This window comes from Chiloscyllium plagiosum, chromosome 30 (genome assembly GCF_004010195.1).
Source record: "Chiloscyllium plagiosum isolate BGI_BamShark_2017 chromosome 30, ASM401019v2, whole genome shotgun sequence".
Taxonomy (NCBI): domain Eukaryota; kingdom Metazoa; phylum Chordata; class Chondrichthyes; order Orectolobiformes; family Hemiscylliidae; genus Chiloscyllium; species Chiloscyllium plagiosum.
In genome coordinates, this window is record NC_057739.1 from 18,355,761 (window position 1) to 18,380,478 (window position 24,718).

At 40.8% G+C, this 24,718-nt stretch overlaps 1 protein-coding gene across 1 annotated transcript in view; it reads right to left on the minus strand.

Moving 5' to 3' along the window:
• The window catches only part of LOC122564606 (collagen alpha-1(I) chain-like), a 378,414-nt gene that overhangs the window by 120,299 nt on the left and 233,397 nt on the right, over positions 1 to 24,718 (minus strand). The window contains exons 12-16 of the mRNA XM_043719695.1: positions 19,380 to 19,487; positions 16,681 to 16,734; positions 15,824 to 15,877; positions 12,633 to 12,677; positions 1,426 to 1,479 (exon numbers count right to left, since the gene is read on the minus strand). Of these exons, the coding sequence (XP_043575630.1) occupies positions 1,426 to 1,479; positions 12,633 to 12,677; positions 15,824 to 15,877; positions 16,681 to 16,734; positions 19,380 to 19,487 (315 nt within the window). The remainder of the gene's footprint in view (positions 1 to 1,425; positions 1,480 to 12,632; positions 12,678 to 15,823; positions 15,878 to 16,680; positions 16,735 to 19,379; positions 19,488 to 24,718) is intronic.

Below are 24,718 nucleotides of genomic sequence, written 5' to 3' on the forward strand. Positions count from 1 at the left end.
TCTCCGGCCTATCACCCTCACTTTAACCTCCTTCCACCTATCGCATTCCCAACGCCCCTCCCCCAAGTCCCTACCTTTTATCTTAGCCTGCTTGGCACACCCTCCTCATTCGTGAAGAAGAGCTTATGCCCAAAACGTCGGTTCTCCTGCACCTTTGATGCTGCCTGAACTGCTGTGCTTTTTCAGCAACACATTTTTCAGCTCTGATCTCCAGCATCTGCAGTCCTCACTTTCTCCCCATAATTTAATATCTCATTCAAAAGACTGAACCTCTACTCCCTCCCTGGCAATGTCAATCTAAATTTTGTGCTCAAGCTACAATTTGGGTCAGGAGCGCGGTGTAAGTGGTCACAGAACCTCTGCAGTGCATACAGAGACCATTTGGCTCATCAAGTTCACAGACCCTCTGAAGAGCATCTCAGCCAGACTCAAGCCCCGCATCCTTTTCCCATTTCAGCAAAATAACCATGAATAGCCCATTTCGCCTGTGCGTCTCGAGATACTATGGGGCAATTTACCATGGCCAATTCACCTAACCTGAACATCTTTGGGTTATGGGAGGAAATCCATGCAGATACAGGGAGAACGTACAAACACACAGACGGTCTCTCAAGGCTGGAATCAAACCTGGGTCCCTGGTTCTGTGAGGCAACAGTGCTAACCACTGAGCCACTATGCCACCCAAAGAATGGCCCTTGTGTTAAACGAGGGTTCTTGCATTTTTCCAGGAGCAGGCATTGTCAGTGATATTCCCTGAATTTTCCTGTCCAATTAAGGTATATGGACCTTTGGGAAGACCACAGGCTCCACTCTCAGGTACCACGCAGCAACTTTAAAAATAAAATTGGAAAATGAAATGGACAAACATGTTGGGTCATCCTCACTGTCAGACAGCGATTGGGGTTTTGAGATTAAGGGAACAGGGCCCTTAAATCATTCTAGAGCACAACCCTTCAATTCAGACATTTGGCATTCTCCAAACAGCATCAAAAATCGATCAATCTTTAACTTAGCTTAACAAGCTGTCATCCATTTGTAGGTGAGGAGCTGCTGTATCGCTGAAGAGGCCTAAATCAAAGTTGTTGAGTTGGAGGAGAAGACACAAGCAAAACAAAGCTCATCCAGCTTTGCTCTCATCCTCCATATCGGGGGAAAATCCTGGTTAATGATTCTGGAGTGAGGCTGAATTCTACAACTTCCTGACTCAGAGGTGAGAGTGCTGCTCCTGAGTCAAGGTTGAGACTTAAGCTTCCAAAATTCACTCTCATTTAAAAGATGCAATGTCAAACTTCTCATTAAACCTTGTATCGTTGAATCAGAAATGTTTAATTTTAGAGAAAAGTTATCAGACATTCTTGTTTTGTTAAGATGCAAAGAAGGATGTAGCAAATTGATCAATCTGTGAGGTTTTGTAATGATACTCACTGGGGGACCTCTTGGACCTTGTAATCCAGGAATTCCTTTCAAACCCTTGGCACCCTGAAATTATGACAATACATTATCTGATCAATGCTTAAATATAGACTAAAAGCATGCTGCTAAACCAGCTAACTGCATGGATTTGTCAGAATCAATTCAACTATCGATATTTTTGTTGCAAAAATATACTTTATTACTAAATTATCTACAAATACAGTACAAATCAGATCAGTATGGACATTGCAGCAAGTATAATAAAATATGATATTTCTCAATCAAATTGCAAAAAAAGTAACCTTTACTAAACATGACACAAATATATTTATATCTCAACTAAAGTCCCTTCAACCATAGATATATCAACCAAAGCATATGTCAAATGCTACAGCTCACTACAATATTTTATGCATTTAAAAAAATTTATCATTTTGTAATTTAAATTCACCATTTTAAAAGAGTGACTGCAATGGCTAGTTGTAATAATCTACTTTTTGCCAGAGCTCTGGCTCCTTGCACTGTTGTGTGTAAAAAAAATGCTATTCACAGGAACACTGAAAAATGTTAATTAACAATACTACATCAACATCACAAAGCATCGAAAGTATAAAAATTATCCTCTGAGAACATTGAATTGCACAGAATTTATAGCACAGAATGTGGCATTAGGGTTGATTAGTATGTGGTGGTGTTTATACACTATATGAGGCTTATGTAATTACCTCTTTTCACATTGCTATTTTCTTCACGTAGACATCAAGCCTCCCCTTACCATGTCAATGCAAGTTTTTTCAACCATACAGTGTGGTACTAAGATGCAAATTCTCACCAATGTGTCAAGCCATTTCTCCTAAACTCTTCCCTTGATCTGTTGGTGGCTAACTTATATTTTATGTTACCTTGTTTTGAATTCATATACACGTGAAAACAATATTTTCTATGCCCACTATCAAAATCTCTTCATACTTTTAAATATCTCTTAAGAAGTAATCTCCAGAATAAGGGGCCCCAATTTGCCCAATCTTTCTTGATATTTGCAACTTCATGATTCAAGTAAATCTTTGTTGAGTGTTTCTTTTTCTATTATGGAGACTGAAATGACAAAAAGTACTCCAAGAACGATCTGACCTAGGTTCTATACAAATCTAGCCTTACTATATTTCTCTATTTTCCTATAGTACTCCACCAGTAATTTATTGGCATTCGACATGTATCTCTACTTTTAATTGTATTGTCATTTGTATCACTGTTTCTAATATATTTATGCATTTTTATTCATTGATCTCCAACTTTTTTAGTTGTTTCTTCACCTTCCAAGGAATAGTGGGTCTGCTTAATCTTTCTACTATAATGAAGCACTTCATGCTTTGCTACATTGAATTTAATTTGATAATCATCCACTGTGCAAACCTGTTAATGACTTGTTTACCTCCTCCCTCTTCACAAGACTCCTGACAGACAAAAGCCCAAATTCATATGTTTAAGACTTGTTCTGTGCCAGCTGCCAAAGAAGAGAAGGTGAACTACAATTTCTGGGGTTAAGAAATGAGATTCTAGATCCTCTTCCTCACAGTTTCTGTCAGGTGGAGAGAGTTTGGGCATGTGGAGTCAGGTAGCAGAATGGTTTGAAGGATGATTTCAAAATTTCAAACTGAGAATAGGAGTTAAGGAGATTTTCTCAAAATAGCAGAACATGGGAAGTAATATTGTGCTGTTTACTACTTCCACAAATCTTTTGGAAGCAGAAATTGAGGTGTGATGTCAAAATCGCCCGTATACCCAATTGTAGGATAATCGAATGCAGGAGGTCATGAACAGAATAAAACAAAGAACTGCGGATGCTGGAGGTCAGAAATCGCTAGAGAAACTCGGCAGGTCTGGCAGCATTTGTGGTGAGAAATGAAGGTTTAAATTTTGAGTCCAGCGACCCTTCTCCAGAACTGATAGTTGCTAGATAAAGGTGAAGATGGGGGTGAGTGGGAAAAGAAGTGAATGGATGGGTAGAGATGGAGCCCAGAGAGCTAGAAAGACAGTTAGACAAAAGGATGGATGACAATAAGCCAGAGAGAAAGCAAAGTTGATAATGGGGACCATAAGTACGTGAAAATGGGTTAGGTGTGCTGAAAGCAGCCCATGTCGTGACAGGGTCTAGGTGTGGGAGTGGGTAAAGGACATGAAAGAAAATGTTCAAGCTTGAAAATTGTTGAGGCATGAAGGCGGCAGGGCCCCTACATAGAAAATGAGATGTTGGAGTACTGCAGCGAGCTGTTGTCATGGGAACACAGTGGTGGGTTGAAGTGGCAGGCACCCAGAAGCTCGGAGTCATTTCTGCGGATTGAATGTAGGTGTAACACAAAGTAATTGGCCAGTCTGTGTTTCATCTCCCCAATGTAGAGGATACCACATTGTGAGTAGCAGATATAGTAGACTAGATTACGTGATGTGCAGATAAATTGCTGCTTCACTTGGAAGGTGGGTCTAAGTCTTGTGAGGTCAGAGGAGGTTAACAGATTTATCATTAATATTAATTAAGTTGTCCTCTTTTGGACACCTGGAAGGTGAGTGTAAGGTTCATTGAGGAATTTATATTCATGAATGAATCTAAATGGGGAGGTGACTGAAGGAGCACTCCTGTTTGTGTAAGTATCCATGAAGAAACTCAGGCCTCAGTCATCCCTCATCCTTTCCATTTTTCAACTGTGAAACCCAACACGAACTCCTAGAATCATCTCAGCAATGGGCTGTCCAACTTGCATAAATAAAGCAACTTCAGAAAATCATCTCCTATTGTAGCTGATTACATAGAAACATAGAAAGTGGAGGAAGAATAGGCCATTTGACCCTTCTAGTCTGCTCCATCATTCATTATGACCATGGTTAATCATTCAAAATCAATTGCCTGTTCCCATGTTTTCCCCATATCCTTTGATCTCTTTAGCCTTAAATGCTATATCCTATTCGTTCCTGAAATCATACAACATTTTGACCTTGACTATGTTCTGTGGTAGTGAATTCCACAGGCTCACCACTCTCTGGGTGAAGAAATTTCTCATCTCAGTCTTAAATTGTTTTATCCTGTTTCCTCAAACTGTGACCTCTGACTCTGGATTCCCCAGTCATTAGGAACATCCTTCTTTCACCTGCCCCATCTAGTCCTTTAGGATTGTATAAGTTTCTATGAGATTGCCCTCATTTCTCTGAACTCCAGTGAACATAATCCTATCTGATTCTATTTCTCCTCATATGTCACACAACTGAACAGTTAGCTCTTCCCATTACCAAATCAGCCATGGCATGTTTTTCATCTATTAACCAACATCAGTAAATCAGCAGGATTTTCCAATTGATTAATTTATACGAAAAGCCTGTTAAGAGCAACACAAGCTGCCAAAGGTGAAAATCGTTATCTTATTTTTTCCTAAAATAGATTTGTTTTAATTAACCTATTTTTCCAATCAACCTGTTGAAAGATGTTATTAGACACCACTGGAGCAGGTAGGACTCGAACCTGGGCCTCTTGGACCAGAGGTAGGGGCAGTGCTACAGGAGCCCCTCTAATAGATTACCTTCCCTAAAGTACAGACCTATCTCCAGCTGACTGTCATTTCTTTATGGATTAATTGATATTCCCATAAATAATGAATGAGCTGACTGACACAATGTTTTAAACTGCCTAATTTTCAAACCACTAAAATCTCATTTCAAATCTACACCAGGCTAATGAGTGGAAGTCTCCATTTGCTTGACTGACATACTCCTTAAGGAATGGTGATTGGTCATTTATGTCTCAGTTCTTAAAAGGGTGCAGGCTGACAATTTGCAACTGGCAATTTTAATCAGACAGGCTGCAAGGATGTCTGGTATGGGAGCTGGTGTTCATTTTAATGAAACACTGAGATTTGTAGACAGTTTCTCCCTATAATAAGCTTGGCTTAAATTCCAAAAGTGAAAAATACTTCTAATTTCAGGTAGAATTTGTGGCTCTCACCACAAGAGCAATCAGCAAAAACTTACCTACAGGGAGTGAGGAGCATGAGAAAATGTAATTGAAACTAAATTTTATCTTGACAAAATTATTAAAACCATGACCACAGAGCTCTAAATCTGCTAAATGTATTGAAAAATAGTGTCACAGGCCCTTCTGAGCATGTCCAGATTATTATTAGTTTTCATTTTCCCCCAGTGCAGTGTCAATTGTTTTTCACATTGCTGAGAATTCAAAATGATTCCCATAAACAACGATTCCTTTTTAAAGGATGTTGAAGCTGGTTGTAAACAATTAACTAGTAATTGATTAAGTCCTTACACAGGAGAAAATGGACCTTTCAAAAGCAAAGGTCAAATATAAATTTGAAGAGGAGCAATTAGAAGTTGTTCAGGGATAAGTTATGTGGGCTGCTGCGTTCAATGGATAGAATGGCTTTCATCTATGGTTCTCTTCAATTAAACCTGAAAAACCGCTTCACCTCAATCAAAAACAACAAACATATTGTATGTTAGATTTATTATTTCCAGAAGTCTGCTTAAATTATAAAAAGGTTTATTTTAATGACTAAGTATGGAATGTTCAAAAATACAGAAGAAAGCCATTATTTTTCCTTCAGCTCTGTGCCAGCAACTCAGTCAATCCCATTCGCTTACCTTTACACAGTAATCTTACAAATATTCTCTGTTTACATATTGTAATGATCCATGTCTCCTTCTGAAAGCTATGACTGAATCTCCTCCACCACACTACCAGTGCGTAGGTACAGTTTTTGCCTTTACAAGATTATCACGTCTTTATATTTAGGATGACTGTGTTGATGTGTGCTTGATAGCAAATCAAGATGATGGGGCTATTCAAAATAACATTAAAATTGCTGTACAAGGAAATGGTGCAAGTTTTTCATGTCTACAGTCAATGGTAAGGTGGTATGGCAATGTGGTGCTGATGGAACCAACTAAGTCCTCGGGAATTGTTAAGAATGTCAGGTTGTAAAAGGGTTTATGATGAAGTGTCCACTCGATTCTAGATTGGGATAGAGTTGAGTCTAAAGAACAGCTAATCAGAACTTCTACCTGGATGCAAGGCCTGTGTGATTCACGTTTGGTGTAGATGGCCCAGAGGGCTAATTGGCCCACTTCTGATCCTATTTGCAATGGGGAAAGCTGTTTTGAAGATAAGGTTTCAGGCTTTCCTGAAATACCATTGACAGTTATGTTACTCTCTTACTATTAAGAAGAGAGAGGGAGCATAGCTCGAGGTCAAAAGTCTCTCTTGTAAACCTGGTCACTGTGCAATTAGAAGCTTGCATTTGGAAAAGAGAAAGCTCATGAGGTGTTAAAATGAAGCTGGAAGATTTGCCAATCTTGCATTAGAGGAGGGTCTCCAGAAATACTCACACCATGAAGAATAGTTTTGAGTTGACAGATTAGATCCTCAGGAAGGAAAGGAACAGCAGGAAATTCTCAGGAATTAAGAACATCGTTGGACTGACAGTAGGAGGATGTAATGTCTACTTAAAGGATCGTGTAATATAAACTTCTGAAGTGCATTTTGACAGTTGTGCTAAAAACAAGATGGTATTCCATTCTATTATTTAAAGTATAAATTGACCACAATGATAACGTTTAATCAATACTGAATTCCGAATCCTAATCATTCGCTGCATGAAGTTTTCCTTGTGTCACCTCTGGGTCCGATATGAATCACTCTAAATCAGTATCCTCTGGTTCTTGGCCATTCTGCCATTGGGAACAGATTCCCTCCTTCTACTCTATCTATGCCCTTATTAATTAGCAAGTTGTTTCCAAACCATCTGTCCGCTAAGGAAAACCACTTCAGGTTATTCAATCTCTTCATGTAACTGAAGTCCCTCTTATGCATTTGAACTCATAAATCTTTTCTGCACCGTCCCCAATGTCTTTGTGTTCTTCCTAAAGTCTGGTGCCTGGAAATAGATATAATAGCTGAACTAAGCTTCCACCATTACTTTCTTGCTTTGTACACAATGTCTCTACATATGACTCAGATCATACCTGTTTTGCTAAGCACTTTGTCAATTTGTCCTGACACATTCATTTGTTATATATAAACATCTGCAGGTAACTCTGATCTTGCATTCACTTTCAGATTAATCCTTTATATTGGAATTCCTTTCCTCAATCTTCCTATCAGAATTTATCACTTCATATTTCTCGACATTAAGTTCCATCTGCCACTTTTCTAATCAGTTCAGTAGCCTGTTTATATCACTGTGAAGTCTATCACAATATTTTTTCACAGTTTACAATGCTTCCTAGTTTTATCTCATCTGCAAATTTTGAAATTGTTCCCTGCACACTCAAGTCCATATAAGTAATACAGATCAAGAAATTAAAAGCACTCAGTACTGACCCATGAAGATTCTACTATCTCCCAGTCTGAAAAGTGATGGCTTGCCATAACTCTGTTTTTGCCATTCAGCCAACTTTGACCCATTCTGCTACTATTCCATTTATCCCATGAGCTTTAACTTTGCTCATAAATTTGTTTTAGATTATCATTTCTAAAAGCCTTCTCAGCACCAAGGTTGAAATTATTTATGAAATACTTCAAATATCATTTTTATTCTATTTTCTCCTGTAACCTACATAATTATACAAGTAGCTAAAACGAGCTTAATTACAGGACTCTTTAGTTGATGTTTATCTAGACATTCTTCATCTAATCAGTACAGTTATTAATGAAACACATTGCCAAGAATTTAATTAATTTATGATATGGTACACATGATCAAAATGTGGCAAAAGGGAATGTTTGCTTGGAATATAAGATCTATATTTTAATTCTATTTTTAAATAAAACACATGTTATTATCATTTTGATTTGTGTGAACATTCAGGAATCATTAGATGGTTATGTAATAGATGGCATCAAGCTAGGAAATCAACATGAGCATTTTCTAATAAATTTTATAAACTAGTATAGCATGCTACCCAGAAGGGTTATTAAATCATAGACAGTCAACATTCCTGACAAGTCAGCATTGCATGAGATTAAATGGTTTTTTAAAAATAGAGAACAATTGAAAGATCTCAACTTGTTTTACAACACAAAACCCCCCCGTGATTATCAAGTTCCATATGAGTTTGGCACTATTGGAATTTGAAGGAAATGTAGAGTAATGGAGGATGAGTGTGTTGTTTAAGAGATCATAACGACCCTTATTCAAAACTCAACTAATGGCCTACCTCAATCATAGCATTCAGTGGGGGGCAAGCAATTCCTAACAGCAGGTAGAAGAGAGGAATGACTGAGTATCTTGGGCTGATCGCACATCTCAAAACAACGGTGGACACAGTATATTAATGCAGATTTCAGATTGGGTGAGAACGTTCCCCCTTTGCAACAGACAGTGGAGAGATGGGGGGGGTGCTAAAAAAATAAATCCCACACCAAGCCAGAGAAGAGTGTTTTCTATTTGAGACTGTGAGAAACCTGGAGTAGGCTCTTGAAACCCATTCCATGATTCAATGGAATCACGGCTGATCTTCTGTTTGAACACCATGTTCCTGCACAATCCCATATACCTTGATGTTTTAAATATGCAGAGCTCTATCCATCTCAGTCTTGACAGTAAGCTCTATGTTGGAATCTTCCCAGGTACAGAATGAGGTGGACCTTAGTGGGAAAGTTAGGTAACTTGTGAAATGGCCAGCCATGAAATTCTTGACATCACGAGCATCAAGTCCCATTTTGCAACCGAATGTTGAACAGTGAGAAGAGCTTCTAGCAAGTCAGTGGTAAGATGAACTTTTGCATGCATTAACAGCTCATAATTACCATTTTTCACCCCATTTATGTGCATTTTCCCACTGTCCCACCTGCTGGATAGAAAATTGATGACGAGAATGCTGAATATGAAAGTCAGAGTGGGTACCTGGCAACCCCAGCTTGTCACTTGCTTCTCTGTATCTTTATCTTGGATTCCTGTCCCCGACATCTCTGAGTACACTCCCTGGCCAGCAATTGCATGCAACCCTCCATCTATGGACCTTGGCATCAGGCATGAACCAACCTTAACTTGACCTTATGGCTCACCTCCGATCCACTTAGAGCATTTTCTTCATTTCAAGGCTCCAACTTGGGGTATTCACAGCATCGTTCCTTACCTTGCCTTTTTGCATTTTGCCCCCTGAGCCAGAGCTAAAAGGCTCACAGTACATTCCTACTGACTTACCCTTTTAGTGCAGACACAAAAATCAGGCAGCTTGCCATGATTGCCAGCAATGATCAGTCAAGGGGTTGGACATATTGCTGTGGTACCAAATAGCATCATTCTCACCTCTACATCATGTCCCAAGTCTGAGCCACATATGCAGAAACACACAGCATGCTTTAAGCAAATGGCCTTGTCCCTAAGGGGAGTTGTCTTCAATCAAGTCAAGAGTGACACCTTCAGTCAAAGGATGTCAGCACAGCAAGTAAAGGGCAGTGTCTGAAATCAGTTGAGGGACTTGGGCACAGTCCATCAACCACTTGAGGCATAAGTGTCAGGGTATCTGTTCCTCCACAGTATGGGGAGTGGTCCACAGTCAGCTGAATGCACCCAGTGCAAAACAATCTGTGGAGTCACAGGAGGCCAGTCAGGGAGCTGCAAGGAGATCAATCAGGGGTCTAGTCAGCCATCAGTCAGGGCTGTCTGTTTACATTTGTCGAGGGTGTGGGCTATAGTCAGTTATGAGGTATATCTACTAAATATTAACGGCACGTTAACTGGGGACATTTATGTGGGAGGGAAGCTGGGAAATTACTTTGGGGATCTGAGGCAGTGTGCTGGGATGTATAGGATAAGAACTGTGAAGGCAGGCAACTCAACAGACAAGGAGGGAAGCAACAGAGCAGAGGAGGGAAAGAGGTAATGCACATCAATTGCACATTTATACCATGTGCCTGTCACATACATGGCAAAAACACAGCATGTACTTCAAGCAAATAACCATGTCTCAGAGCTGATGGCAGTCATCCTCAGTTACATCACTGTAGACACCCTGGAGACTGACGGGGTGTCATTATCCATTAGCACCACCCTGATTTTGATGATGAGAGCAGTACAGCACTGTATCTGGTATGTTGACTTGATATGACTGGGGTGGTGCTGTAAACTGGAGAGATGATCAGTTAAATAGATGGATTGAGAGGGGAGGTCGATGGGGTTGATGGGGAGGAAAACTAGTCAGCTCTACTCTGCTAGGAGAAAGTGAGGTCTGCAGATGCTGGAGATCAAAGTTGAAACTTTATTGCTGGAACAGCACAGCAGGTCAGGCAGCATCCAGGGAACAGGAGATTCGACGTTTCGGGCACAGGCCCTTCTTCAGAGCTCTACTCTGCTAGCCAGCTGCCTCGTCAGCCCCACACTGCCACTAGCCACTCTGCCTCCTCAGCCCCATACTGCCACTAGCCAGCCCCACTCTGCTACTAGCCAGCCCCACACTGCCACTAGCCAGCCCCACGCTGCCACTAACCAGACCCACATTGCCCCTAGTCAGCCCCACATGGCCCCTAGCCAGCCCCACACTGCCACTAGCCAGCCCCACACTGCCACTAGCCAGCCCCACACTGCCACTAGCCAGCCCCACACTGCCACTAGCCAGCCCCACACTGCCACTAGCCAGCCCCACACTGCCACTAGCCAGCCCCACACTGCCACTAGCCAGCCCCACACTGCCACTAGCCAGCCCCACACTGCCACTAGCCAGCCCCACACTGCCACTAGCCAGCCCCACACTGCCACTAGCCAGCCCCACACTGCCACTAGCCAGCCCCACACTGCCACTAGCCAGCCCCACACTGCCACTAGCCAGCTCCACACTGCCACTAGCCAGCTCCACACTGCCACTAGCCAGCTCCACTCTGCCACTAGCCAGCTCCACTCTGCCACTAGCCATCTCCACCCTGCCACTGCCAGCCCCCACTCTGCCACTAACCAGCCCCCACTCTGCCACTAGTCAGCGCAACACTGCCACTAGCCAACCCCACTCTGCCACTAGTCAGCCCCTACTCTGCTCCTAGCCAGCCCAACACTGCTACTAGCCAGCCCCACACTGTAACTAGCCAGCCCCTCTCTGATCTTAGCCAGCCCCCACTAGCAAGCCCCACTCTGCCACGAGCTATCCCCACACTGCCACTAGCCAGCCCCACTCTGCTCCTAGCCAACCCCACTGTGCTCCTAGTCAGCCATCTCTGCCACTAGCCAACCCCACTCTGCCACTAGCCATCCCCACACTGCCACTAGCCAGCCCCACTTTGCTCCCAGCCAGCCCTGATCTGCTCCCAGCCAGCCCCACTCTGCCACTGGCCAGGCCCACTCTGCCACTAGCCAGCCCCATATTGCCACTAACCAGCCCCACGCTGCTCCTAGTCAGCTCCTGTCTGCCACTATCCAGCCCCACTCTGTCACTAGCCAGCTCATGTCTGCCACTAGCCAGCTCCCCTGTGGTGCCATCCATGATGTAGCCAAACATTTTCTTCACTGCTCGTCCTGTGCTGCTAGTGTGTGCGGTAAAGGATGGCTTAAATTACACAAACTCAAATTTCTCTGATAAATAATGGAAACGGGTGTAGCTGATTAAAAAATGCAGCCGTTATATTTTTCCTCTTTTGATAAACACAGCAATTCAGCCATAACATATTGAATAAGCATAAAAATATAGAAGACTGCATTCCAGGCATTCTCTTTGGCCACAAAATGTTCACATTCTTAATAAACTGGATCCTCAGCAAAGTATTTCACTAATAATTTGACAAAGTGTGATGTGTTATGACTTTTAGGGCTGTATTAATTTAAAAGCTTGATATGCTAACAAACCAATGGCCAGTATGTAAACTACAGCTAACACTGGAGAAAAATAGGCAGGATGATACGTTTCGAACAAGTATAGATGCTTTCTATCTAATCTATTCGGAGATATTATTACACACCTCTGGAACCAATGGGACTTGAACCCATGCCTCCTGATGATAGTGAAGGACACTATCACTGAAGTACAAGAGCCCCCTTTGAATGAGTATACTCCCTTTTGACAATGCATGTCAAATACTACCATTTACTCCACAACCACATGATGATGAAGCAGTGCTTCGAAAGCCAGTGATTCCAAATAAATCTGTTGGACTATAACCTGGTGTTGTGTGATTTTTAACTTTGACTACCATTTAACACTCGCAAGTGCAAGGTGGTCAGATTACTTACCAAAGGCCCAAAAGCCCCAGGAAGTCCAATTTCACCTTGGACACCCTAAAATACAAAAAGAAATAAGGCACAGGTACAAATATGATCATTTCAAAATTAAGAAGCAATCAATGTCTATATTTATGTACATCATCCACATTGTCTTTTAAAATATATGGAAATTGAAATGATCATTCCTGGTGGATGTTCACATTTTAGGTTTTCATTGAAAAGTGAAGTGGCTAGAAGACCCATAAAGAATGTGGTAAAATGGTTTCAGATATCAGACTTGAAAAGTAAAATAAAAACAAGTGCAGGGGATCAGAAAAGAGTAAGGGAGAGGTATTCAGTTCCTTTTGTCCTGTGATTCTGTCTGATTGGATCAGAGATAGTAATTACAGAAGACGAGTTTGATAAGTCTGTCGTATTCTTTTCCGTTTTGATATCCTTAACTAAAAGCAGGAATCAAATTACTGCCTTGCAGTGTGAGAGTGCTTCGGTCATAATCAGCCTGATAGATTTCTTTGTAATAGGAACAGAAAGAACTGGAAGTATGCAACAGGTCTGGTGGCATCTGTCAAGGGAGAAACCAAGTTACAGGGTGGAATCTTCCCATCCCCTAAATGATGTGGGCCTTGGTGAGAAAGTATGGAGAATTGTGTGAGATCGGCAATGAGGAGCTTCCCAGCATTAAGCCTTGGGTCCCTCACTCCATGCTGTGCCTGTTTTTTTTTCCCTTGGGAAGTTCCCTGATTGAGAGGCTTGGGTTACTGTCGGGTGGCAAGACTTGAAAACTGGCCACGGAGCAGCTTGGTCTGGTCGACCCTCAGGCGACTATCTGTGTGGAGTTAGCACATTCTCCCCGTGTCCTTCGGGTTTCTTCAGTTTCTTCCCACAGTTCAAAGTTGTACAGGTCAGGTGGATTGGTCATGTTAAACTGTCCGTAGTATCTAGGGATGTGCAGGCTAAGTGGATTAGCCATGGGAAATGCAGGATTACAGGGATAGGTTAGGGGACTGGTTGGGAAGCTCTTTGGATGGTTGGTGCCGACTCAATGGGTTTTTTGTCTGCACTGTAGGAATTCTATGATCTTATGATTTCTGACAATAATGGGGAGTGGGAAGCGGTAGGGGATGAAGAAGCTTCCTGTTCCCTGACTTTGTGGGTTGGTTGGTGTGAGAAGGAGGTGGATTCAATCCCAGCGGTCTTTGTTTTCAGGTCTTTCCACAGTGGGTGCTGATGACTCACAGATCAATATTAAAATGCCTACAATTACTACCTCCAGAACAAGATAATCATGCATTAAGTTATATACCATCCACTAAAGTGGGAGATTTTTATGAGTTTACCTATGCCAGATGTTGGACCTGTTGCAAAGTATTGAAACTACATTTGTAGATTTTTATACTAAAGAATGAAACTGAAGAATGGCAGATGCTGGAAATCAGAAATGAAAACAGAAATTGCCGGGGAATCTCAACGGGTCTGGCAGCATCTGTGGAGAGAAAGCAGAGTCAACACTTCAATTCCAGTCACCCCTTCTTCAGAATAAGGGTCTTCTGAAGGGCCAGTTCTGAATAAGGGTCACTGGACCCAAAATGTTAACTCTGCTTTATCACCACGGATGATGCCAGATCTGTTGAGCTTTCTGAGAAATTTCTGTTTGTGTTGTAGATTTTTGCACCTGTCTCTACAAGATGCACTGCAAAAATTCATCAAGGTTCCTTAGCCAGCATCTTCCAAACCCACAACTACTACTACCTTGAAGGTCAAGGGCAGCCGATATATGGGAGCACCATCACTTACCAATTCGCCTTCAAGCTACTTCCCATCCTGATTGGGAGATATATGACTGATTCAGCTCTGCCACTCGGTCAAAACTTGGGAATCCCCTCCCCAACAGCATTGTGGGTTTACCGACAGCACACATGGACTGCAGCATTTCAAGAAGGCAGCTTAACCCCACCTTCTCAAGGGCAACAGGGGATGGGCAATAAGGGGGTGTATAGCCAGTGACTTCATGTCCCAGGAGTGAACTAAGAAAATAAAGGTGCTTGTCCTCCAATTAACCACAATTTTCAATATTTACAAATGCCATTAAGAAAACCACAAGAAGTTACAATAATGAAGCTCCTTCTTCACTGGCTCTTATAAATTGATTCTCTTCACAATTGTTGATTTAGGGAACATAGAGCTGGACCAAATAAAGGACAAATATAGAAGTCAATACCACAGATGTCACCTGACCTGCCATATAAAGTCATAGAGATGTACAGCATGGAAACAGACCCTTTGGCCCAACCCATCCATGCCGACCAGATATCCCAATCCAATCAATCCCACTTGCCAGCACCCGACTCATATCCCTCCAAACCCTTCCTATTCATATACCCATCCAGATACCTTTTAAATGTTGCATTTGTACTAGCCTCCACCACTTCCTCTGGCAGTTCATTCCATACACGTACCACCCTCTGCATGAAAATGTTGCCCCTTAGGTCTCTTTGATATCTTTCCTCTCTCACCCTAAACCTATGCCTTCTCGTTCTGGGCTCACCCACCCCAGGGACAAGGTTTTGTCTATTTATCCTATCCTTGCCCGTCATGATTTTATAAACCTCTATAAAGTCACCCCTCAGCCTCCAACACTCCAGAGAAAACAGCCCCAGCCTATTCAACCTCTTCAAATACTATAAATATGATTTGAGCTATAGGAAGAGGTTGAATAGGCTGGGGCTGTTTTCTCTGGAGTGTTGGAGGCTGAGGGGTGACTTTATAGAGGTTTATAAAATCATGACGGGCAAGGATAGGATAAATAGACAAAACCTTGTCCCTGGGGTGGGTGAGCCCAGAACGAGAAGGCATAGGTTTAGGGTGAGAGAGGAAAGATATCAAAGAGACCTAAGGGGCAACATTTTCACGCAGAGGGTGGTATGTGTGTGGAATGAGCTGCCAGAGGAAGTGGTGGAGGCTAGTTTTTATCCTAGAAATGCATTTGTGATCCAGCTTTGCAGGTGCTGTAGGAGGAAATCTGTTGAAATGTCAGGTGTCAACATTCTCAACCCAGTTACCAGTTTCAATAATTATGATCTAAAGTTAAATATGATCCTAAATTCCTAAGTGTTTTTATTCAAGGTATATGTTGTCAAACTTGATCTTAATAACAATTGAATCTTGATTAGAATTGTGCTTTTCTCAAGACAATATCATACCTTGGCTCCTTTTTCTCCTTTATCCCCAACTGGTCCAGGTAATCCTCTAAATCCCTAAAATAAAAGTACATTTGCACATATAGTCTGAACGTTGTTCCAATACAACAATGAAAATGCATCATTTTGATTGTTGAAACTGCTTCCTTGATATGTGTGAGCTACGACTGAGGTACATAGACTGGATAGTTACTGGTTTTAATCTCTAGTTTGTAATGAATGAATTAATCCCACATTGATCACTAACAGTGAAGTTCAGTTTTGGTAAACAGTAAGCAGTTGTAACCCAGGGCTGTTTTTTGACTCATGCATGGCAGTGTGTGTGACCGTCAATTGTGGACAGCATTGGGTTCAGTTTCCTCTCACAGTGAAATACTCTCTAAACATTTAAAGCCCGAGCTTGTTCACTCAGATGTGCTGGACTTCATAGCTGAGGAGTTTGTGGATAAATATAGTCTTGGCTTGCCAGCTTTACCGCTACTTTGTAGCCATCTATGGAACTATGCATCATGTCCATTGCCTGTTTTGGAAGAGAGGGGAAATAAAGTAATGTACAAGGACAAGGGAGTAACAGGCAAGTATATTTCAATTTGCTTCAGTCTTATCTTGCACCGATAAAACATTCCCCAATTACAGACTGAATGAAGTCTCCGAGTTCTGCACAACATGTGTATATATATATATATATATATATAAATGGAAGAGAATTGGAGAGGCTGAGGTTTGGAGCTGGAAAGAGTTTTCATTTTTTCCATATGTTGCAGACAAACTTGCATGATGAGGGAGAATGCATCCAGTTTGAAGCCAATACCGTCTAATAAAAAGAAGATTGTTCTATTTCAGGAAAGATCAGTACACACCTGCTCCCCTTTCTCTCCACGAATTCCATTGTTTCCCATATAGCCCTGAGGTCCCTATCAGAGAGGAGAAAGCATGAACAACAAGGCATTACCAGGTTAGTTTTGCAAAACGGTTAACTCTAATCATTGCCTGGGGAAGAGTCCCGGTTGGATGACGCTAAGTCAGTTCCTATCTTCCAGTGGTAAATATATCTCTGTGTAAAATGAAAAGAAAAAGGAAGTCATTTTAAAATGCACCTTTTACAATATCAGGGCATCAAGGAATTTTACAAACCATGAAGCAGTGCCATAATGATCCGTTTGCCCACAGCAAGATCTTTAAAATTTTAATGAAATGGTCCAACAATTTGTTTTTATGATATTGGTTAAGGGACAATGCTGTTCAGGACAACCAAAGACCTCCTGCGTTTTTCCCTGAAAGAATGCAGAATGACCTCATATATACCCCTGTTATGATTTTAATGAGTTCAGCCAGGTGGATCTCATAGAACTTGAGATCCCTGATTTGGGCTCTTAATCTGGTCTAATCAGGGAGCCCTGGCTGACAGATAAGAAAAGGAATGTTAGACATCCTGTTCACTCTGAGACCTGACTCTGTGGGAGCTGGAACAGTGTCAAGAACTCCACCTGTAAATAAAGGGTGACTTGGTGACAGGATACCAGTCTCTCTGGAGCAATTACAACTCTGGTCTTCATATAATATCCCTTGGTCAGCACCTTCCATACAGCAGTACTTCTGCTATACTGTATTGGAGGATCAATCAAGTTAGACGTTCCCACAGAAAGATTTTGTGGTAAATCAGAAATCAAAACAGAAAATTCTGAAAATACTGAGCAGGTCAGGCAGCATATAAGGTGAGAGAAGCAGAGTCAATGGCATAGATTTTGGTGGTGTTATGGAGACTCTGGGGACCTTTAATAATGGCCAGTAGGATCTGGATCCGGAAGTTCCAATCCTATTGCTGCCGGTTTATATTTTGCTGAAAGAGACAAAGGGTGAAGATTTGTGATCCACACAAGAGAAACCTAAGCTTAACAAAGGGCTATTTGGGCTGAATTAAAAAAGACTCCTTCTTTGATGAAGGAAGGGTCTCGTTCCACAGTGTAGGGCTACAAACCTTTAGAGTTGACGTAAATGGTCATGAACGATAGGTAAGGTCTGTAGAACTGCTCAGCTATCAAATTGTTTTTTATAGCCTTCCCTTTAAAAATTATAAACAAATTTCCTGCCTGTCTGTGAATTTTTTAAAAATCCATTTGAGCAATTTCAATAGCTGTGTGTTGATATAACCTGAATTATTTTCATCATATAATTATGTTCTTCAATCATGAAAAGTGCTATATAAATATAAGTCTTGACATCTTTTTCAAAGGAAAGATAGATTGTATAGCTAATGTTTTTATGTCAATCCCTGTGCTCATTTTTGATGTTAGGAACATGACAGACAATTGGACACTCAAACTAGAGAGTCCCTCATAAAATCCAGAGGATTAACAGATTTATTTAGCAAAATGAAACATAATCTGCTGAGCCAGTAGGAGCTTCGAGTCTTCCTAGCATCTTAATACAAAGGTACACAGTTTGCTTGGAATAATGTGGATCCCCAGAAAGTTCTTATTAAATTCCCACAGTAGGTATTTGGTTCATTTCATGTTCAACACCAGGATGGGTTAAGATGACTCAAATGCATAATAGCATAGCTCAGCCAAACAGTCTACCCTTGACTAATTCCCTATTTTAGCAACATTAATCAGCCATGGACTTACAGAATTTATTATTTCTTCACAGTTCAATATTGGTTCATGTTTGTAGGGTCAAGAACAGAGGGCAGAAATTTGAAATTTACATTGTCGACTGGCTGGTTCCAGCTAATTAATTATGAAATCAGGTATTCCCCTTTAAATATATAAGTACAATCATCTTGAACAGTGCACTTTTGTTAACTGTCTGACAGTGCAGCCAACATTAAATGATAAGGTAACAGCTACAATGTTCAAGACTGAACATCATTCACCATGCTTTATAGAATAAGTGCATTGAATTTCAGAAACCATCTTTTTCTCTGAAAAATTTAACTTGGAGTTATTCACACGAAACCCATACATCAGCATGAAGTGGTTTTACTTGAGAAGAATGCATGAAAGGAAATTCTGACATTACAGAGTAAATGCACCAACACTGCAGTTTAAATGAATCCACGGTCTTGGTCCAATGGGACATTGCAACAAGAAGAGGGAGAGAGTTTCCCCACATTTTGGAGACAATTTAGGTCTGAACAACTGACTTGCATCCCATGGATATAGCATCAACACAAGATTGATAATGTTTTGTATTAAATGGACAGATTCTTGAATGCTGAAAGCTGCATTTATTCCAGTTATAATGTCAGAGATTTTACTGCAGGCATAAACAGCAGACTTTGTAAATCCTGTTATAACCCTCATACATACTTTACACCAATTTAACAAAAGGGGTAAAGTTCACCTGGAGCAGCACCTCATCACCGTTTAATGCTGGTGTTCCCCATTCACCTGGAGCAGCACCACATCACCATTTAATGCTGGTGTTCCCCATTCAAACGAACACCACAGCTCTCCCATGTGTACAGGAAATTAGGAGAGACTTTGCTAACAGTTAATTGTGAAACAATACTCTCCAGTGACACAGCAGCATAAACTGAGCCTGTCTTTTCTATTACCTGTTCTCCAGGAATTCCAGACGGACCTCGAGGACCAGGTTCACCAGGGATTCCGGGAGATCCCTTCCGACCCATTGGGCCTGGGAAGCCCCTGAGTCCTTCAAGCCCCTTAGAAAGAAAAAGAAAACAAGGGCTATTTGAGCGCCTCATGTTTAACCTGAAGCAAAATTGTTCACATACCATCCATGTTATCTGGCATCTGTTTTAATCTACATGCACTGGTGAAAAGCTCAGGCAACTCATGAACTTTCCGAGGTCTGCACTAATTTGTGACATTGATCGTTCACTTTCTGGACTCATTTTATTCAGACTTGGGTTGACTTTTGCTAGTATCTGCCATGTCACTGATGGATGAGGATATCAACACGAAAGGAGTACTGATACCCTTTGACATGGTGCACATTTAGAAAGAAGCATCTTGCAGCAATTACGGAATCAATCTATGCCTGAACTGCGCACACCGCAGTTACAGACTGCAATACAGATGTGAAAAATAAAGAGAATGCAAACAACAGGTTCAAATGCAAAAGCTTGTGCCAGCTCATTTTTTTTTCTTTATTAGACAACTGTTTGTGGCAAGCCCATTTATTGTCAAAAGCACAAGTATTAATGAGTGAAAATGTATCTTCTTTCTGTGGCTTTTTATCATACGAGGAAATGCTTTTTAAATAAAGTATGAAGCAGTAAGGAAATTCTTAAGTTCTCAGACCCAGAAGAATGTACACCTCCATATTTATCATTAGTACTGAATTTTGCGCGCTCTCATGATACAAACAATTCCATTAGCAGCTGTGCTTATCCAGTGAGCTGGAATGTCATAGGATGAAAGGGGTCAAAGGCTTTGCTATGGGTTTTTCAATGGCTCTGAGCAATTTAGCATTCTGTATCTAAGATCAACTGTTTTAAACAACATGATGGTTTCTAAAAAAAATGTTGTGGATTGAAAGGTTGCCCTTCTCACATGGAGAGTCTACAGTCTGGGTCACTTGAAAGAGAATGTGGAGGGGAAATGATACCCTTAAGGAGGGCAAGGAAGAAACAAAAGAAACATGGGTTAAACAAGGCTGCATTCAAATCTTTCCCAGAAAACAGGGCACACATGACAGAGCATCGATAAAGAAAGAAACTTAAATCAGTTCCTTCCAATATTTAATGCTGAATGACACAATCTTCAAAACTTTGAAATGTTGTCAAGAAAATTTGCCAAGTATTGTCAAATTCACTTTTGAATAAGCAAAAAAGCCTTTTCAAAAAATAGGATACATGAGGGCTTATAAATACCAGAGAAAGTGAGGGCTGCAGATGCTGGAGATCAGAGCTGAAAATGTGTTGCTGGAAAAGCGCAGCAGGTCAGGCAGCATCCAAGGAACAGGAGAATCGACGTTTTGGGCATAAGCCCTTCTTCAGGAATGATTCTCCTGTTCCTTGGATGCTGCCTGACCTGCTGCGCTTTTCCAGCAACACATTTTTAGCTTATAAATACCCAGCGAAGCAAGAAATATGTCAGAGAAGTTGTCCATTTTGAAGTATTTCAGATTTCCAAATGACAATAGCCTCCCAAGTTTTCAAACAGCATATCAGGGTGGAAAGATATGGAAGGTTTGTTGTCAATTATTCATAGGATGTGGACATCATTGGCAAAGCGGCATTTACTTCCCATCTCTAAATGTCCTGGAATGTCACATAACTGAATGTATTGCTGGGCCATTTCAGAGGATAATCACATCTCTGTGGATTTGGAGTAACATTTATACTATCAAGTAAAGATGGCAGATTTACTTCTCCAAAGGAGATTAACTGAACTAGAAGTATTTACCTAACAATTTGATAGTTTCGGCAGCTGCTTAATTAAACTTAAATTCACCAGCTATTGATGTTGGATTTGAATTCACAACTCTGGATGGATAGTCTGGACCTCAACGTTACCAATCTAGCAACACAACCATGATGCTACCATACTTGTAGGATGTCTTGGTGATGTACAGAACATGGAATTTGAACTATCAGTAGCTGCCGATTTTGAATGGAGGTCAGGAGTGTAATTGTTCTAACGTAGTAAGTAAGGCCTCAAACCTTCACATGCCCAATGCATTTGCCCTTAGACTTTTTGCATCCTGACTCTTTCAATGTATCATCTTTGCTACAAAAACCAGCAATTTTCTTAAATGTTCTCCTCAAAGTTAAAAAATTATTTATTTAAGTTCTAGATTCTGGAGACAGCTATCGATTGGTTAATACACTTTTATTTGGCAGTTATGCTGAAATTCATGTTTTTAAAAATTTTTTAAAACACTTCAGTTGTTAAGGTTTGAATTAGAATGGAACAAACGTTTTGTTCGTTTTATGGAAATTAGTGCACAAAACTGCATTTACATGAGAAATGAGAACATTTATCTCCCATCAGTTATCGAAACTATTTCACACAATTTATCATCTGCATGACCAGTTTTCACAGACATGCTGGAAGTGCCCATCATAGCCCATTCACAATAATGGGGCCTTTTGTAATGCTGAACTTCTTACTGGCAGAATACAAGTTAAGAAATTTCAAAGATATCAAATGTGAAAACATTATGAATTTAATGAGATGCGAGTTGCAGTAAATTAGGTGCTACTACATCAGTTAGATTACTGATGAGGTTAGAAACCATCCTACAGTTTGCTAATGTTAGTGTCCCAATAGCGGTGTCTCAGCTTTCTATGGTGTCAGGAGTTTTCAGGTACATAATTCTTCATCTCACCTGACAACACTGAAGTGCCAAAATCAGAGAAGCGCAACTACTGGCATGTTAGAATGGAGAGGCTTCCTTTTTATCACCTTTTTTGAGTTGTGCTAACTGTTATGTTACTGACACTTCGGATTTTGTAGAATTGACTTCAAATTTCTCAAATAAATTTGGCTGCTGAGGAAGGGCCCAGTGACTGGGAAGACTTAGAAACTGCAACCTTCCCACCACCTGGGTCATAGAAGCATAGAGTTTTTACAGCATGAAAACAGGTCCTTTGATCCATTGTGCCTGTGCTAGTCATCAAGCATCCAACTCTTTTGATCCAATTTTACAGCACTTGGAAGCTTGCAATCTTGTGTGCTAGGGGTGAGGAATCAAATTGGGTATTCTGCCATTTAGTGACTTCAGATAAATAGCATGTTCATCATGTAAGAATCAGACTGAATTTGATTGTAATGGCTCCAGGATTACATACTGGTGGTATTTACAGACAAGGTTCAGACATGATGAAAATCCAGTGAGCATGTTTATCTATGTCCATGAAACGACCTTCCAACATTACAGGTCAGGGAAGATTGAAAACACAGGATAAGAAAGTTGACCCATTATAATCTGAAAAATAAAACAATAACATTTTAATAGATCTAACTCCGCAACATATATTTGGTGCTATTTACCAGGTCCAAACAGTCAACCTTTCCATAAGACTAAAATCCTACAGCTGAGTGAGGGTAATAATGTAGGTATGCTTAAAATCATGTAGTTGTCTAATTAAAACCACAAGGACAATGCAGAATAACTGAGATCAGTATACATTGCACTGAGTGACAAAGCACTGACAGAACCTTGATGATAGCAGCTACTCCAGGCTAAAACCTGCCTTTTCTCTGAAGCCAGGTTTCACTTTAAGATGTCAAGTGATTGCAATCTAAATTCTCAAATGTTTACAGTAACATCTAGAATTATGTAAATACTGCAAGATTATTTCTCTGTTTACATTACAGTGTCCTTCAGTATGATCTGGTTAGAATTGCAATTAAAATGTGTTTAAAAATCATGAGTAAAGCCATCATAATTCATTAAGAGATCTTACAATCGGTCATTGTGCACACTTATGCCCTTTGTAGTGATGGGTGGCACAGTGGCACAGTGGTTAGCACTGTTGCCACACAGTACCAGAGACCTGGGTTCAATTCCCACCTCAAGCAACTGTCTCTGTGGAGTTTACACATTCTCTCCATGTCTGCGTGGGTTTCCTCCCAGGGCTCCGGTTTCGTCCCACAGTCCAAAAATGAGCAGGTTAGGTGAATTGGCCATGCTAAATTGCCCGTAGTGTTAGGTGTAGGGGAATGGGTCTGGGTGGGTTGCTCTTCGGCGGGTCGGTGTGGACTTGTTGGGCCGAAGGGCCTGTTTCCACACTGTAAGTAATCTAATCACTCCCTTTACCTTTGGGAGACTCGGCCCAGCTTGGGTATTTAATGTTCATTTTGTTCGATTAATTTAAAGTATGATATCCTGAAGTGCAGAATTATCACAAAAACATAATAAAAGTGATGGCTAAAGGGAGGGCGCTCGAAGGCCAATGCATAAAATCTTGAGCTCATAGTTATAGTTCATGTCGGCAATATTCACTTGTAGTTCTCTTGTAGTTCATCAAAGGAAAGGGCAGTCAACAACAGAGATAATCTGTATTTATTTGGTGACTAGTATAGGAAGACATCCCACAGCACTAATCAGGAGCTCAATGAGACACTAATTGATCCAAAGAATCAGAGGAGGAGACACTCGGTCAGTGACCAAATGCTTGGGAAAGGAACTGGTTATAAAATGGGATAGAGGCGGGGACATTTAGGGTGGGATCTTTTGATCTCTGTGGTGAGTTTGGAGGTGGGAAGGGCATTTAGTAAGGTGGGGTATTTGTAGTCTGAACTCAGTAATAGTTAATCTCTTTGGTGAGATGAAACACAATCCCGGAACATTTAAAGGCAGTCAGGCAAGTTACCTTACGTGGCTAACAAAGCATTTTAGGTATATGTTTTTTTGATAGGGACACTGAATACAAAAACAAGAAAGTCATGTTAAATCACTGCATGTGCTAAAATACCTCATTCTTCGACACTCAGAGCTATTCCATAATTTCATGATATTAGTCATCTCTTAACTGCCTTGTATGAGGTCCTTTCTTGTGTTTATAGTATACAGATATTGATAAATGTTATTTTGCCTTTGAGCAAGTCTTGTAGTACTAGTAAGACATTAATTAGGTCAGATTTAAGACGACTACACATTCAACACATTATAGGAGTTCCATTCAACACATTATAGGAGGGATGTGATTGTATTGGAGAGGGCTAATGGGGATTTCTGTGAATAATGTCAGGACAGGGGAATTTTAGTTATGATAGACGATCAGAGATGAGAAGGTTGTTTTCTTTGGAGCAGAGGAGGATGAAAGGCAATATAATTGAGGTACATAAAATTATGAAGAGCCTAGATGCAATGAATAAGAAGGACCTACTGTCTTCAGAAAGCTTGTTAACGTTGATTTAAGGTAATTGCAGAAAGAATTAGGAGACAATTAAAGAGAAACTTCTTCACCAAAAGGGACAT